We start from the raw sequence: 15,571 nt of genomic DNA, 5'->3' as shown, positions 1-15,571 counted from the left end.
AGCGTTACCTCCTGCACTTGTCTCCTTCTTTAAAAAAGCTTTTAGTGGTCCTTGAATCCTGACTGTTTACTCACATACAAAGCCCTTTAAGACCTGATCAAACACAAGATTTTCATTATTTAATAGTAGGCTTAACCTCTAGGAAAAGTACACAATAATGAATGACATTCAGGCAACACCCCAATGGCCCCAAAGTTATTCTTTAATACATTGTGAGATTAATAATCAACTTTGTTCCTCGAAGTTCTGCCATTAATCTGTGCATAAATCTAATAACCCGCCTCTGTTGTGAAATCATTGTACTAGAAAATCTAATATCTCTTATATACAGTTTGGCTCAGTCTTTTGATCTCTGGGTGGCTCACATTGTTGTGGTAAAATTACTACCTTAATAAAGCATGCAAGAGATACTCAACAAATAGTTTTTAGTTTTTTGGGGATTCAGACTTAGTAACTAATTAAGTAATGGGTTAGGGCACATGTGTCAAACTCAAGGTCCGTGGGCCATTACACAGCCATATTTTTACATCTAGAGAAATACATATGCAATATTTGTAACTTGAATAAGTAATAAATACAGAAACAGTTAATTAACAAGTTTAAAAAGTTGTTACATTTATTTTACATCTGGCCCTTTGACGGCAGCCATTGTGCTGATGTGGCCCTCGGTGAAAATGTGTTTGACACCACCGGGTTGGGGTAATAGGGTTTTGGTAATAATTACATAATAATTGATCATTCTTAAAGCTCAACCTTGTAACTTTTTATCTAAGAACATTGACAAAAATCATGTTTTCCTTTTTCAATGTTTTCATTGCTCTGAAAAGCTGTGTCCTTACTGTGAATGGGCCTCCACAAACCTCACTCTTATTTAGAATGCAACCTCCCACTTGTATCCATGGACACTTTGTTTCTTTGGCTATTACCTTCTCTATGGGCAATATTCCATAGTATGGTTTTAACTTTGTATTTCCATGAATTCATGCAGGTGACATGCCTCCACCAGAAAGTTACATATTGTATCTTTAAGGGGTTAGGCTATTAATGAATTTACTAAGCCTGAATCATTGTTAATCAACTATTTGTTCATTATAAGTTAAGTCTTTCTTCATGCTTTATTATGGTAATTAAGGTGTAGTTATTAAAAAGTGTTACCATAGTTTTTGAATGTGTTGATAGAGCGAACGATAGAGGACCACGAGTTAGTCATGGACGTTATATCAGGATGGGGCATGGATTCAGACAGTCGCCTTTACTTTAGGAAGAATTACGCAAAATATGAATTCTTCAGGAAACCGCTGGTAAGTTAGTAACCCAATTCTACGCACTGTTTTGACACCACATAAGCAGAAATTTTGGCTTGATCTGATATTGTTATTGGCAGGATTTTTTCCCCGGTCACATGGTCTCGATATCCAGTGAAACGAACGGCCTGGTTGATCACTCGCAGCTAATAGAGGTAAGGTAAACAGTTACCGTAAATTTCGGATTATAAGCCGCTACTTTTTTTCCACGCTTTGAACCCTGCGGCTTTTACAGCAGTGCGGCTTATATATGGAATTTTACTGGATAACGGACCCTGGGGGGCGCTCTCTAGCTGTAAACGTAAAAGTGAGACAGACGTGGGGAAAGATTCTGCTCTGAAGAATTCACTAGTTTTGATTTTGAACGATCATTTTGCGCATCATGAAATGGATATGATGCAGTTTTTAAGATAAAGAAACAGAAAGGAAACAGAGCAGGGGTCGGCCTTTAACACGCAAAGAGCCATTTGGACCCACTTTCCACATAAAATAAAACACTGGGAGCCGCAAATACTTTTTGACATCTAAAATGAAGATAACACTGTATAATAACAATAATGTAACGGAATAATGTAGGTTTTACTTTCACGGACAAGCCTTCTACACGTGGCAGATAAATATGGCAAAAACAACTTAAGTGCATTAAAAAAATACAACTCACCAAACCGCTGCATCATGCATCGCGCTGATTATGTGATTATGTCTACTCTACTCCGCAGTTTCTTTAAAAAAACAACAACAAAAAAACTCGTAGCGTATCGTTTAATCCCAGGTGCTTATTCTCCATGTGCCAAAGCAGTTTTGAAGGTTTCATTGCCTTATTTGCTTTTCCCGTATGTTACGCAGAGCGGACTGTGCGCGTGAGTCACCTGTAGCGACAAACCCAGATTTTAAGTAGGCATTGTCTGTTAAATTTATCTTTCTTTTTCTTGGAGGTCGTAGTCTCTTCTTCTGGCTCCTCAGTTGTCCTTTTCCCCTTTGTTAAAAAGATCTCCAAAGACTTTTGTTTTGGCTCATTTTCACTCGCTTGTGGCTCTACTTTTGTGCGTCGTGTCTGATGTGTTATACGTGAAACGTCACCGCGGAGACAAGAGCAGATAATATACTTGCTACTACATCAAATAGATTTCTGTGGCGATTTCCAGCAGGATTTTCATGATACATCTACGGACGAGCTTATTAGTGTGTCATTAGGGACGGGCCAAAGTTGCTCCTGACCCCTGTGCGCACAACGTCTGAAAATCAGGGCTCTTTACGCAGGACTGTGAGCTGTGTCTGTGTTAGTTCCCAAGCCACGCAGAGCCGCAGTATGAGGCGGAAAGAGGCGCATACGGCTCCGGAGCCGCGAGTTGCCGACCCCTGAAATAGAGCCACTGCACGTAAGCTCGACATCAATGAATCCAACTTGGTCAATGTAAAAAGACGACAAAAGTTTTCAGAGGAAATAAAAGCAGATTTTCCGTGTTGGTGCAGCTTTATTTTCTAAACCTGCAGATGTGTTCATCCCGTGTTGGTGCCAATTTTCAGGCACAGTTTAAAAAAAAGCGTGTCGGTGCACCGTCTTTCTGTGTAAATGTCTCATGTTACAATATGAAAACCTGCGGCTTTTATTCAGGTGCGGCTTATATATGTACAAAATTGATTTTCTCTTCAAATTTAGCTGGTGCGGCTTATATCAAGGTGCGCTCTGTAGTCCGAAATTTACGGTACATTGATACAAATTTGTTTGTATGAATCATGAGTATTTTTGTACTTTTATTTTTTTTCTTTAGACATTTTTAAACTCCAGCACCTGTCCGGAGATCCACGGATACCTCCACGCCAAAGAGCAGAGCCGCAAGTCCTGGAAGAAGTTTTATTTTGTGCTCCGGAGGTCGGGCCTGTACTTCTCTAATAAAGGCACGTCCAAGGTACGTAAGAGTCTGGGAAAATTTTGTAAGTGTTTGTAACTGTAATTCTGAAAATCAGAAGTCTTGTAATCTTGTAGGATTATTTACTGTGATGCTTCAGTAATCCATTTATTACCACAAGGTTGAAACTGCTGCATTTGGATTTTGCAACATGTATTCAAGTTTAAGTTTATTTATTTATATAGCACGTTTAAAACAACTTCAGCGGACCACAGTGCTTCACATAAAAGTCAAGAAAAAACAAATACACATATAACACTATACACAGGAACTACTTTCAGTCTAGTCTTAAACTGTGTTAAAGACTGAGAGGGCCTGACAGGCAGAGGGCGCTGTTCCATAGTCTGAGCACTACCACAGAAAAAGCCGGGTCACCTCTGAACGTGGACCCGGCTTTGGACACAGCCGGCAGGAGCTGGTCAGTTGACCTCAGGGCTCTGGGTGGAGTATAGGACTGCAGTAGCTCCCTGTATAAAGAGGACCCATAGAGTGCAGACATTTACACACAATCAATATCATTTTGAACTGCACCTGAAATAGGGGCCAGTGCAGGGTGCACAGCACAGGCGCTGCAGGGAGCCTTGGTCCATTCCCACATACAAAGAATTACAATAATCCAGAGGCGGCGTTACAAATGCGTGGATTGCTTTTTCAAAATCCGCCTGTGGAAGCTAGGGCTTTATTTTAGCTAGGAGCCTGGACTTTATGACACAGCCTAATGTGCTCGTCCAGTTTAACATAGTCCACAAACCCCCCGAGATTCCTCATTGCAGGGCAACAATAACAGGACAGAGGACCAATCACATTTTATGTATCATAAAAAGTGTTAATATGCCACAGCAGGCTTGCTAGCTCCATGGCAACTTGCTCCGCCTCCTCTTAGCGCCTGTCCACAGCTTCATTTGCACGGTCGCTTAGCACTCTGAGGTCACAGGGTAATATGTGCTGCTCTCTGCCAAGGCTCGAGGAGCAGGTTGAGCTGGATTTTCCTTAGGTCAGCTGGCATGTCAGTCCTGGTACTCTCTCTTCCCTTCTCTCCTTCTCTCTCTTCCCCCACTCTTTGTCTCTCCCTTTCACTCTCTACCCACTCCCCTTCTCTCTATCCCTCTTTCTCTCACCACCCTTCACTCACCACCTTCTCTCACTCTCCTCTTTACCTCCCCCTCTCTACTCCTCCCTCTCTCCCACTTTCTCTCTCTACCCTGCTCTGTCTTGCCCTCTCTGTCTTGCCCTCTCTGTTGTCTCTCTCTCTACCCCCCTTTCCACCCCCTCTTTCTCCACTCTCTCTCTCTACCCCTCCCTATATGTTCTTTCTCTTTTCATATATACCTTTTTCTACGCCTCTCTCTCCCTCTCTCTCGCCCCCTCCCTCTCTGTCTCTCTCTATACCTTTCTCTCCTCTCTCAAATCTCTCTCTCTCTCTCTGCTAACAAGTGGGTCTTATTCTGAAGACGCCGCCAGCCAAGAACACCTCCTCCAGCTGCTTTCATTTCCTACAGACACACTACAGCTTTTGTTGAACTATTACTCTTTTTTTTCTTTTTAAAATTTTACCCTTTTTTTGACACAATTTGTTCGTCTGCGGTCCAGGCTAGACACATCAGCAGTCAGTCATCAACAAGAAGGGTTTATGGAGTTTACAGGAGGCGAGGGAGTGTCTGGTGGTGTCACACGAAGGCCAAACAATAGCTGCCTTTGTGCTACTTCGTGTAAAATTTATTTTTAGCTGCCAGTTGATACAGTGTGTTATCAACATAGCTAAATATAGTCAAGTTATCTTTTATGAAGGAGTTGGAAAAAGGCTATCTGAGATGTTTTTGACCACTGAATCACCAAGATTGGGTACATATTTAGTTATGGTGTGATGATATAACCTTAATTTTTGACTAATTTCAATTTTTATTTTATTACAGTATTGCTCCAAGAATGTAATGCTCCTGACATGTTGCCATAGTGATATTGAAGAAAGGGTCAAAAAGGAAGGACAAAATTCCCTACGTGGGACTATAAAATCTTAAACTTAAAATAGTTTTAAACTGATGTGTCTTTTTAAACTAACTACTGACAAAAGTAATAGGTATCAGCAGGCAGAGGGCCAAACCTGTGCATGTAAAAATATCTTCTGCAAAAGATTTTATGATAAAATTGTCTTCTAATGTTGTTCACTGCCCCCTTTTTAATGCAAAACTGAATCAAAATAGCAATCTTAGCGACACTTTACAGGCCAAATTAGCCACTCTTTATGGCCACATTTGGCTTGTGGGCCTCATTTTAGAAAAACCTGGTACATATTGTGTCCACATATACCCAAAAATACCCATAATTCACAATGGTAGAAGTAACCTAGACTGTTCCAAGAAATGTTAAAGGCAGAAGAGGCCTGAAAGCTGCACATTGCATTCTGCTGCTGTTCCTTTGGCAGGTCTCATCACCCATAGACGTCCCCATCATACTGTCTAAATCTAGGTGTGATTACTTTGGTTGGTTGTGGTTGAAGCAGCGATTTTAACAGAAAATGTAGAAATGTATTAAAAGAAAAAAAAAGAAAAACTATTTCCTTTTTTATGTCTGTAATTTTTGCAGGAGCCTCGGCATCTCCAGTTCATTGTAGACTTCAGTGACAGTGATGTTTACACCGTGCTGTCAGCCAAGAAGGTGCATGGTGCTCCCACGGACTACGGCTTCTGTGTTAAGGTGCCATTCCTGCAGTTTTGAACCATACCTGAGGCCGTACTTGGACTCATCTCAATAGTCTATAATAATCTTCCTCTCCTCAGTCTGCGAAGGCCAGCTGTGTGAGGGAGCTGCGTCTGCTGTGTGCGGACGACGAGGCCACGCGCACATGCTGGATCACTGCCATGAGGCTGCTAAAGGTCTACTCATGCTAACAACGCTAACGTCGCTAACACGTGTGTGCTAAAGGGATGGATAGCGCAGGCAGGCTTGATTAGCATTCCCATGAGACTTCATCTGTCATAGTTTATATAGACAAAGTCATTTCCGAGTGATTTCATGGAGCGTTTACGGAGTGGATTTGATTTACATGAGCAATGGCGTTGGCAGAGTGCTCGGAATACTCGGAAAAGTAAACCTGACACATTTTAATGTTTTTAAAGTAATTTATAAGGGGGCTTAAAGGTGCTGTAACTTATTTTTACTGTCTAAAAACAAGAAAAACAGAACTAGTTCATTTTAAATGGTTTGCAGTAGTCAAAAGTTATTTCTCACTTACCTTATGCATTCTGATCATCCTAATTATTCACGGTGATGTGTTTATAAGCGCTTTTATGGAGGCCAGAGCGGAGTTTTGCTCTCACAGTAATGCTAACAACAACTAACATGCTAACTGCACAGTCAAAATAGGTCAAAATAAACATTATGGTAACTGTTTAGAAAATGTATTACATAACTGGATAAATAATGCATTTTGAGCCAACAAAAGTATACAAATAAAAATGGCTTGGAAAAAAATGTATGTTTTCAATTCTTTCTCTTGAACAAAAAATATTGGCCAAAATCACTACATTTGAATCGTTATTAGTTCTCAAAATGTCTGGTCTGAAATACTTTAGTCCTTTTACCAAAGCATAGTTTTCACATGATACTTAAGTGATTATAAAATATAAATTATAAAACATCTTGTTTCGTCTTCATTTCTTGCAGTATGGGATGCAACTCTACCAGAACTTTCTACAGCCACACCAGAAACAAAAAGCTTCACCTATGGTATGTACACCTGTGATGTACATAATATTGTGGGTGTGAACAATCAGAAAGAAATTAGATTACTCACATCAGATGTTAGTGCCTTGGTTACATATACTCTCAAAATAAGATTACTATCAGATTTTTGGAACTAAGAGATTATTAAATTGAAATGTAAACAGCAAAATCATCTGATTTCTTTCTGATCATGGTCCCTCTGATTACATCATGAACATCACGATGAAATTGTGCAGTTTACTTGCCCTAATCTAGAAATCAGTTATTAATCAGATTTTGGTGTGGATGTAAATGGGTGTAGTAGACCGTATACAAGCCTGTTTAATGATGAAACAAACTGAGGATGCTGTTGAACCATCTTACCACAGCACTGATGTCAGAGCAGTGGAACGGTCCCTTTGTCTGGAGTCAGGACCTCAAGTGTCTGTCTGGAACACAAGAGGTCACATGATAAAAGCTACAACCAGTGCTTGAAATAAGAGATAACACAGTAGTTTGATGTTTGACTCTCTCCTGAACGCTTATAGAATTCAATATACTCTAAACTCCACTCTGTCAGACTGACTGTGTACAGGAATGTGGCGATGTCAAATTTTAGTATTAACATTATTGTAAGACGTTGCATTATAATTTTTTTCCGAATATTCACAATTACTGATAATATGACCAAACAACACAGTAATCCTTCATTTATTTTCATTCACGCTGTCTAATTGATTTTAAACCTTCCCTCGAGTATTGTAAGCTTGTGATATAAAAACACTTCACACTATTTATTTCTTGTGATTGCACTCTTGCCTTTACATGATATGATTTCACGGGGTCCCTCTCTCAACTTAAACATCACTGTTTGAGTGGTCACATCCACTGCCCCACACGTTGGTGGTGTGATTCCAGCTCCCACAGATGATTGCTGTCATTGTATCCTTGAGCAAGACACTTAACCCATCTCTGTGTATATTGGTATATGAATGCGTGTGAATGAATTGAGTACCTTGAAGGACGAAAAGCACTATATGAAGATGTGACCGTGTGTACCATTTGTAACCAAAAAAAACTAGGGGGAAAGAATTTACATAATAGTTCAAATGGTAAATGTACAATTGCATACAAAAATATATAGGCCTATGTATTAAAAATGTAATTAAACATTAAACATACAATTAAGCCTAGTTGTTACAGTGCTAGTTCTTTGATTCCAGCTCCCACAAATGAACATACATGCCTGAACATGCCTCACTCCCAGTGTCTACATACACCGGTGTACAAATGGGTGAATAGTTCCTTGTAGTGTTGTCACGATACTAAAATTTCAAACTCGATTTCGATACTAAATAATCTGTGTAATCCCTCAGTCGTCCAGGGCTGATCCATAACAAAACAAAAATATAAAGTTGACAGATTTCATGTTTTTCTTTTCCTATTAAAGAATAGACTCGATACTCAATACTGATTCCGATATCATCATGATAATAAAATCCACAAAATCCACTGATTGTTAAAATGGGGGTCACACAAAGTCAAAAGTTTGAGAAGTACTAGATTAACCTATTAATCTGGACGTCCCTAGAGCTGTGTAAGTATGCACAGAGGGGTTATATCATGGGTAGAGGCCAGTGTCTGTCCCAGAATAGTCCAGACTGCACTGGGGGCTGTGTGCGGTCCACAGGTGTATTTTTAGACGCAGACATGCTAATGAAGCCCCTTTGCTATTTTAATACTACTGCGATCAGCTGCTCCTCTCACTGTCCGGTCACAAGTCTGCAGCCTCCAGCAATACACAGAAAAAGATAAAACTGCCATGTTGTGTGGCAGAGCTAACACGAGGTACTCAAATGCTTTTTTTAAAGATTTTTTTGTACAATTTATAAATTCCACAATAGACAATTTTTCCATTATTAATTCATGCCTAATGTCTTTCAACTCTTTATATAGTGAGAGCTGTGGTTATGTTCAGTGTCTTGCAAAAAGATATTATGGCAGTATGTAGTAGGGTTGTCAAAAGTATCAATGCCCAGATACTAATCAATACTTAAACGAGACTTGTCAAAAAAAAAAAAATGTAAACTACCTTTTTATGTATTGATTACACTGAAAAGAAATAGCATAAAATATCACAACTAGAATAAGACAAGACCACATGGTAACCTTAAAGAAACTTGGATATCTTAAGTGTTTTATTGTTTTTATTGTTCTTGGCCCATGTATCATATTATCTGTATATTTGTTCTTGTTCTTTGGGCCGCTCTATTAACATGTGCTATATAAGTAAAATTGAATTGCAAAAAAATGTGCTGAAACTACTATTATATTGAGTTGAAAATCACATTCTATTGTCTACAAAAAATACATATATTATTGTGATATTGAAATTGTTATAAAATATCAAACCTTTCCCTCATCAAGGTTGACATTTTAGTATCATGACATGACTCTGTGCAGTGCCGTTGGCTTCTGTAATTTTTTTTTATGAAGTTCACAAATAGATACCATCATTCCCTGTTCTTACACTAGAGGGCAGTGCTTTACCAGGAATCAGAAAAGTACGGTCTGGACTTTAAAAGAGCGTGGCATAGACTGGATTTGACAGAGGAGAACACTATGGTTTGTATTGACTTTGTTGTGTGTTTCAGAGGAGCATCTCAGAGAGCTCGCTGGTGGCCATGGACTTCTCAGGACAGAAGAGCCGCGTGATTGAAAACCCGTCTGAGGCTCTGTCTGTGGCTGTGGAGGAGGGACTGTCTTGGAGGGTGAGACAAAATCACATTTGTACTATTGAAAATAATAGTAGCTGATAGATTTGAACTATTAATAGAAGACTAGACTAGTTCAATCATGTCCTACAATGTCATGTATACTTTGTTATTATTGTAATGATCTGATACTTTGTGTTTAGTTCAGAATTGACACTGTTCTTGTAACGTTTATTTGCTATTGTTGTTAATGTGACTGCTTTTGTATGTGACACTTGGTTGCTATGCCGACAGGTTGATGTAAAGGTCGTATTTAGGCCTATCACAATAGTTACTATATTGACTTTTTTTGGGGTCAATATTTATTGTGTGTACATTTTCTTTGCACTACTGGGACATTTTTGGTTATTTTTTGGCTATATGATAAGATTTAAGCCATAAAAGGTTGAATTAATAACTTCTATGACTCATTACAGATGCAAACTAAGAACTAAAAGGTTTAATTTTAACAATATTGTAGATTTATACTGATTTTAGTAGTTTACATCTGCTCTGAGGTTATAAATTAGTTTCAATATTATCGTTTATCGTCTATATTTACTTTAGCAGCATATCGTGACAGGCCTAGTTCTATTTGTCAGTAACGGGTCTGTTTTAAGACTGGCTCTAGTGAGTTGAGTCTGCTGTTGTTTTGTTCTTGTTTTGGCGTGGGTTAGGGCCTACAGTTTCCCTTGTGCTTAGAAAATAAACAACCAGAAGAAATTGGTTTCCTTACACCAGAATGTTACATTATATATACATGCAGTAGTTTTTTGTACATGTTTTTCTATCCTACAGATATATTATACACGTCTAGAAGTTATTAAGTTATTAGAGAACTTCTTTATTTTCGCATCAGAATATAGAAAACGTGTACTAATCATCAGTTATCAGTTATTTTCTGCTTTACTTTACAATAAATATTTGTGTGTGACTTTGGTCTTGTCTAGAAGAAAACCTGTCACCGTCTCAGTGGTCACGGCAGTCCCTCCTCCTCAGTCTCCAGTCTAGGTTTGTCACACATTCTTTTAATCAAGAACTAAGTAAAATAAGTAAATAAACAGTAAAATCATGCATATTTTACTCTGCAGCTCTCCACATGAGCCAGCCCTGGTTCTACAGTAAACTGTCCAGAGAAGAGGCTCAGAGACTTGTCACACAACAGGGCCTCATCGACGGGTAAGACAGAGAATATATTTGATCTGATCACACTTTCATTTTTTAATTTATTGAAGTGAATGAAGTAGTCCTAATAATATTGAGAAACGTTTAAATGTTTGAAATATTTGGCATTTCAAGATTGATTAATCTCACAGCAGAGCAAATCCCTTTTCAAGTAAAATCTAAAGTACCTACAGCCATCGGTGGAAGAAATACTCAATTTTGTTACTTGAGGGTTTTTTTTTACTCCGGTATCTGTACTTATGTATCTGTACCCGTTGAAAAATGAACTTAAAAGAGTAAAAAGTAAAGTATTTTGCGCAGGTTTTGAGATCTAATAAAGTTTCAAGTGTAGTGGTTTTACTTTTCAGTCTAGTTCAAAAATTTAATGAGTATGAGTAGAAAGTACAGATACCTTCTCTCAAATGTAGCACAAATGTAGTACAGATACCTAAAATGTATACATAAGTACAGTACAGTTTGTTACATTCCACCTCGGCCAATAGCAAAGCCTTGGTTAAAAAAAAATATATATATATATATATATATATATATATATATATATATATATATATAGTACCACAGCATGTAAACTACATAGTAAAAGCTAAAACATTAGAAAAGATATAAAAGTAACACATAAATACATTGTTAGAATAAACTGAAATTATGTCATAAAGTCCTGGATTTATATGGTGTATCTTTGTCAGTTTTGCTAATGAAAAGTCTTAGGTTGAAAGAATTGAGAATAACTGAAGAGAGCAGAAAACGTGTCTCACCTTAGAAGGCTGAAGGGCTGACCCTGTTGCCATGGGTTACTCCTCATTTCACCTCCTGTGATTGGCTGAAATAAAACTCAAGGAAAAGTATTCACATGTACTGAATGTTTGCTCAATGTATTTCTTTTCTTATATTCATTCTTTTAGCTTTTACCCTTCTGTGATAACCTGCATTGTAATTGTTGATATAGAATTCTAGTTGTTTTTTTTATTATTTTTATGAAAAATAAAAATAAAAACAAGTTCATGGTGTGGACACAAATACGTAAATCTGAAACCACAGACAGCTCGTTTTATAATGTCCTTTTATTTACAATTTTGGGAATAGTAGATGCTCCAAAAACCATTGGGATGTGATATGTCAGAGTTCATCACTTTTACTAATGCTCATGGATAAATAGTAAAACCTGACAAATTGTAAGATAGTTTACATGCTGTGGTATTATATATATATTTTGTTTGTTTTTATTTACAAGCAACAGAATTATCTTTAATTTGCCATCTATGCTACAAAAATGTTAAATCTTTAGATAAATTGCCTTTTATGTCACACAAAAGATAAACAAATGTTGAATGTTTGTTTTGGCACATCATTTTTACATAGGTATTTTTATCAGACAATGTGAATGAAGGTATTAAGTAATAGTAATAGTAATATATTGTGTGTATCCCCTAACGTCACTGTATTTATTATGAGTGAAATGTCTAGTGTGTGTGCTCCCAGTTAAACCACCTTGTTTTATTCTCGTCAACTTAAAAACTTTACAATCCAATCAATTTTTTTTCAAATGGACTCTTAACATATTATAACACAAAAATATTCTTTGTTTTCCAGAGTATTCCTTCTACGAGACAGCCAAAGCAACCCAAAGACGTTTGTCCTGTCACTGTGCCACCAGCTCAAAATCAAACACTTCCAGATCCTTCCTGTGAGTTTGGACACACATTTCGTTTATATTTTTGTTTATTTTCATGACTATCTACTTTGAGGATCATCTAAACTATGAATGAACACATATGCAATGTAGCATAACAAAAAATAAACTCAAAATAACATACAGAATGACTAAAAATATCCAGCCTTTGCTTTTGATCACTACTTTTGACACTTAGCAATTCTTGACCCTGACAAGCCACGTCACTGAAGTGAAAGCCATTTCAGGTGAATTAATTATAAAGATCATTGAGAGAAGACTAAAGGTTTGCAGTGCTGCTGACAAAGCACTGAGGAATTTGAATGTAAAATATTTTTAAAAATTTAGTCGAGCTCCCTTTTTTTCCTTTGCTAGATAATGTCATACACTTCATATATTCCATGTCTTCCTTGTATCTAAAATAAAGAAAAAACACTATATTAGCAGGTGTGTCCAAAATTTTGATTGTTAGTATATATTTTTAATTGTTCCCCTTGATTCCTAAATATTTGACATATATTTTGGACAGGTGGACGAAGAGGGCGACCTATTCTACAGCCTGGATGACGGCCACACCAAATTCTCCGACCTGATCCAGCTGGTGGAGTTTTACCAGCTCAACCGCGGCGTGCTGCCCTGCAAACTCAAACACCACTGTGCCCGTGTGACCCTCTGAACTCTGACCTCTGACCCTTGACACGCCCACCCCCCTCCCCTTACAGAGACCCACCCGCTAACGGCTAACCCTACTGGAGTGCCTTCAGGATGCACAAGACTCCTCCTACCAACCACTGTAGTTTGTAAATTGCAATTTTTTTTATTTTTTTTTGCAGAGGTGAAATGCCAGGCCTGTCACTATAACACATTTTGAAGTATAATATTTGAAGCATTAGGATAAACGATAATATTGAAGGCGCTGTACTTGATTTTCACTGTCTTAAAAACGTAACGTCAGAACAGTTTCATTTTAAACAGTTTGCAGTGATGCAGAGTTATTCCTCATTTACCTTATGCATTCCGAGCATTCTGATTATTCACCATGATGAGTTTCTAAGCACTTTTCACAACTTTCAGAAGCCACGGTAAAGCTAACAACAACTATGCTAACAGTGCATTTCTTGATTCTCGGACAATAAAGCACTTTAAAATAACGTAATGTAGCTTTCAGAGGCCACAGTAATCTTAACAGCAATTAGCATGGTAACAGTGCATTTCCTGATTCTCAGACAGTAAAACACTTTAAAATTTGATGCGGACAGTGCACTACAGACTTATTTTAACCTCAAAAATTACTTATACAATATATCGGTACTGGGGAAAGACAAATACATAGGGACAAATTTGGTACAGGGTGATTAGTTTATATAGCAATAAAGCTAACCATAACTAGCATGCAAATGTGTACTTCTTGGCAGTAAAACACTTTATAATTAGATGTTGACAGCACACAGCGGATAAAATCTGACCTCAAGAGTTACTTATACATCTGTACTGCTCAAATACATGGAAAAAAATCAGGTACAGAGCCTTTAAAGGATACGTTAATATAGTAATTTCCATGACAGGCCTGTGAAGCAGACAGCAGCGGGGGCAGTTTTGTCTGTTGGATGTTATTCATTTGGCTGGAAGTGTCCAAGGACGATGGCGGTTAATGTGTAGGCTTGAAAACAGCAGCTTTGACACTGAAAAAACAAGACGAGAGTGTTTTTAGTATGTTGTTGTATTGGAGGCGGAGGAGAGATGGAGGAAAACATTGTCTACTGCAGTTGCCAGTGCAAGCTAATGATTTCCAACAAGAAGAGCAAAGCTACGGTGGCCCTGAAGGAAAACGAAATGGGCATAAATAGTAAGTAAAAATGGCCAAAAATTTCAAAGTGCAATAAAATGGTATAGAAGGCAAAAAATTTGAAATGTCAAAAAGCACATATTATGAAACACAAAATTACAAAAGAAAAAGAAAATACAAAAAGGAATGAAAGAACTTTTTCTATACATTTTTGAAATTCTTAAAAAAAATTTTTCGCTTTTTCTGGTTTCATGTGAACTTTTTGCTGTTTCAAGACTCAACTGGGTCCACATATAAAGCTAGCAAAAATGATAAATCAGCTACTTGAATTTGCGTGCTTTTAATTGCTTTTTTTTGGGGGGGGGGGTTATTTTTACAATTGTATTTTACTTTTTAACTTTTTGGTCACGTTTTTTTCGTAATTCCTGTGCCTTTAACCATTGCGTGACTCCTCCTTCAGAGCAACCTTTACACCACTAATGTTTTTACAGCTGGGAATTTCAGACAAAATCTAGCATTCACGTAATTCTTTTACTTTACATGTGATTTTATTCATGTTTGTTGGGTAACAGTTACAACCTCAGGAATCATCAATATACTGAATAACATTTTTTTGTAATTATCTTGTTATATATACCGTCAAAAAACATAAACATAGGCCCACCGTTACAGCCCCAGTTGTAAAATCCTACGCGATTGTCCATATCTGAATACACTGTATATTACTAAATGTATCATGTGAACATTATCTGTATAAAATGTTATGTTTAAAGCAATACAGTGACAGATGCTGTTCAGTAAGTGCATTCTTCCATTGAAACAAATAGCCTTTTGTGAGGTTATTGTATCCAAAGAGTGCATTGAACTAAAATGTCATGGACTGCAATTTTCTATAAACAATATGTGTTTTTAATGTGTGACCTTGTATCATTTATTACCAGGAAATATGAACCCAGCTTATAAATAGCATAATAGTCTTATCATGTGTGTAAACAGAGTGCGGTTTACAAATGGAGGACGTTAAAGACACTCTAAATGTAAAAGTACACAAATACGGGTCTATAAGAGCGTACAATATGTTTTTAATGAGAAAAGTGGTGCATAGTTAAATTTAGACACATGTACAGGACGCACTATCCTTGAGCTGCCAGCTGTGATGTACTGACTTCACCGGTAACACTTTGTAATAACAATTGTGTGTGGACAAGTGTGGGACTGTAAAAAAAAAGACAAAAAAGACAAAAAAAAAAATGCAGGAAAAA

The 15,571-nt window shown here is 37.5% G+C and overlaps 1 protein-coding gene across 2 annotated transcripts in view; it reads left to right on the top strand.

Annotated features, from left to right (window-relative positions):
* grb14 (growth factor receptor-bound protein 14) overlaps positions 1-15,229 on the top strand; it is a 46,220-nt gene extending 30,991 nt beyond the window's left edge. For both annotated transcript variants that reach the window (XM_033987477.2, XM_055230485.1), the window contains 11 exons: positions 1,180-1,301; positions 1,385-1,459; positions 3,077-3,214; positions 5,798-5,908; positions 5,992-6,087; positions 6,878-6,940; positions 9,571-9,687; positions 10,620-10,680; positions 10,761-10,848; positions 12,445-12,538; positions 13,053-15,229. In XM_033987477.2, the coding sequence (XP_033843368.1) occupies positions 1,180-1,301; positions 1,385-1,459; positions 3,077-3,214; positions 5,798-5,908; positions 5,992-6,087; positions 6,878-6,940; positions 9,571-9,687; positions 10,620-10,680; positions 10,761-10,848; positions 12,445-12,538; positions 13,053-13,199 (1,112 nt within the window). In that variant the 3' untranslated portion in view covers positions 13,200-15,229. The remainder of the gene's footprint in view (positions 1-1,179; positions 1,302-1,384; positions 1,460-3,076; positions 3,215-5,797; positions 5,909-5,991; positions 6,088-6,877; positions 6,941-9,570; positions 9,688-10,619; positions 10,681-10,760; positions 10,849-12,444; positions 12,539-13,052) is intronic.
* The last annotated feature ends 342 nt before the right edge of the window (positions 15,230-15,571 follow it).

The sequence above is a fragment of the Periophthalmus magnuspinnatus genome, chromosome 21, assembly GCF_009829125.3.
Source record: "Periophthalmus magnuspinnatus isolate fPerMag1 chromosome 21, fPerMag1.2.pri, whole genome shotgun sequence".
NCBI lineage: Eukaryota > Metazoa > Chordata > Actinopteri > Gobiiformes > Gobiidae > Periophthalmus > Periophthalmus magnuspinnatus.
Note: the sequence above shows the minus strand (reverse complement) of the source record. Positions and strands in the feature narration are given on the sequence as shown.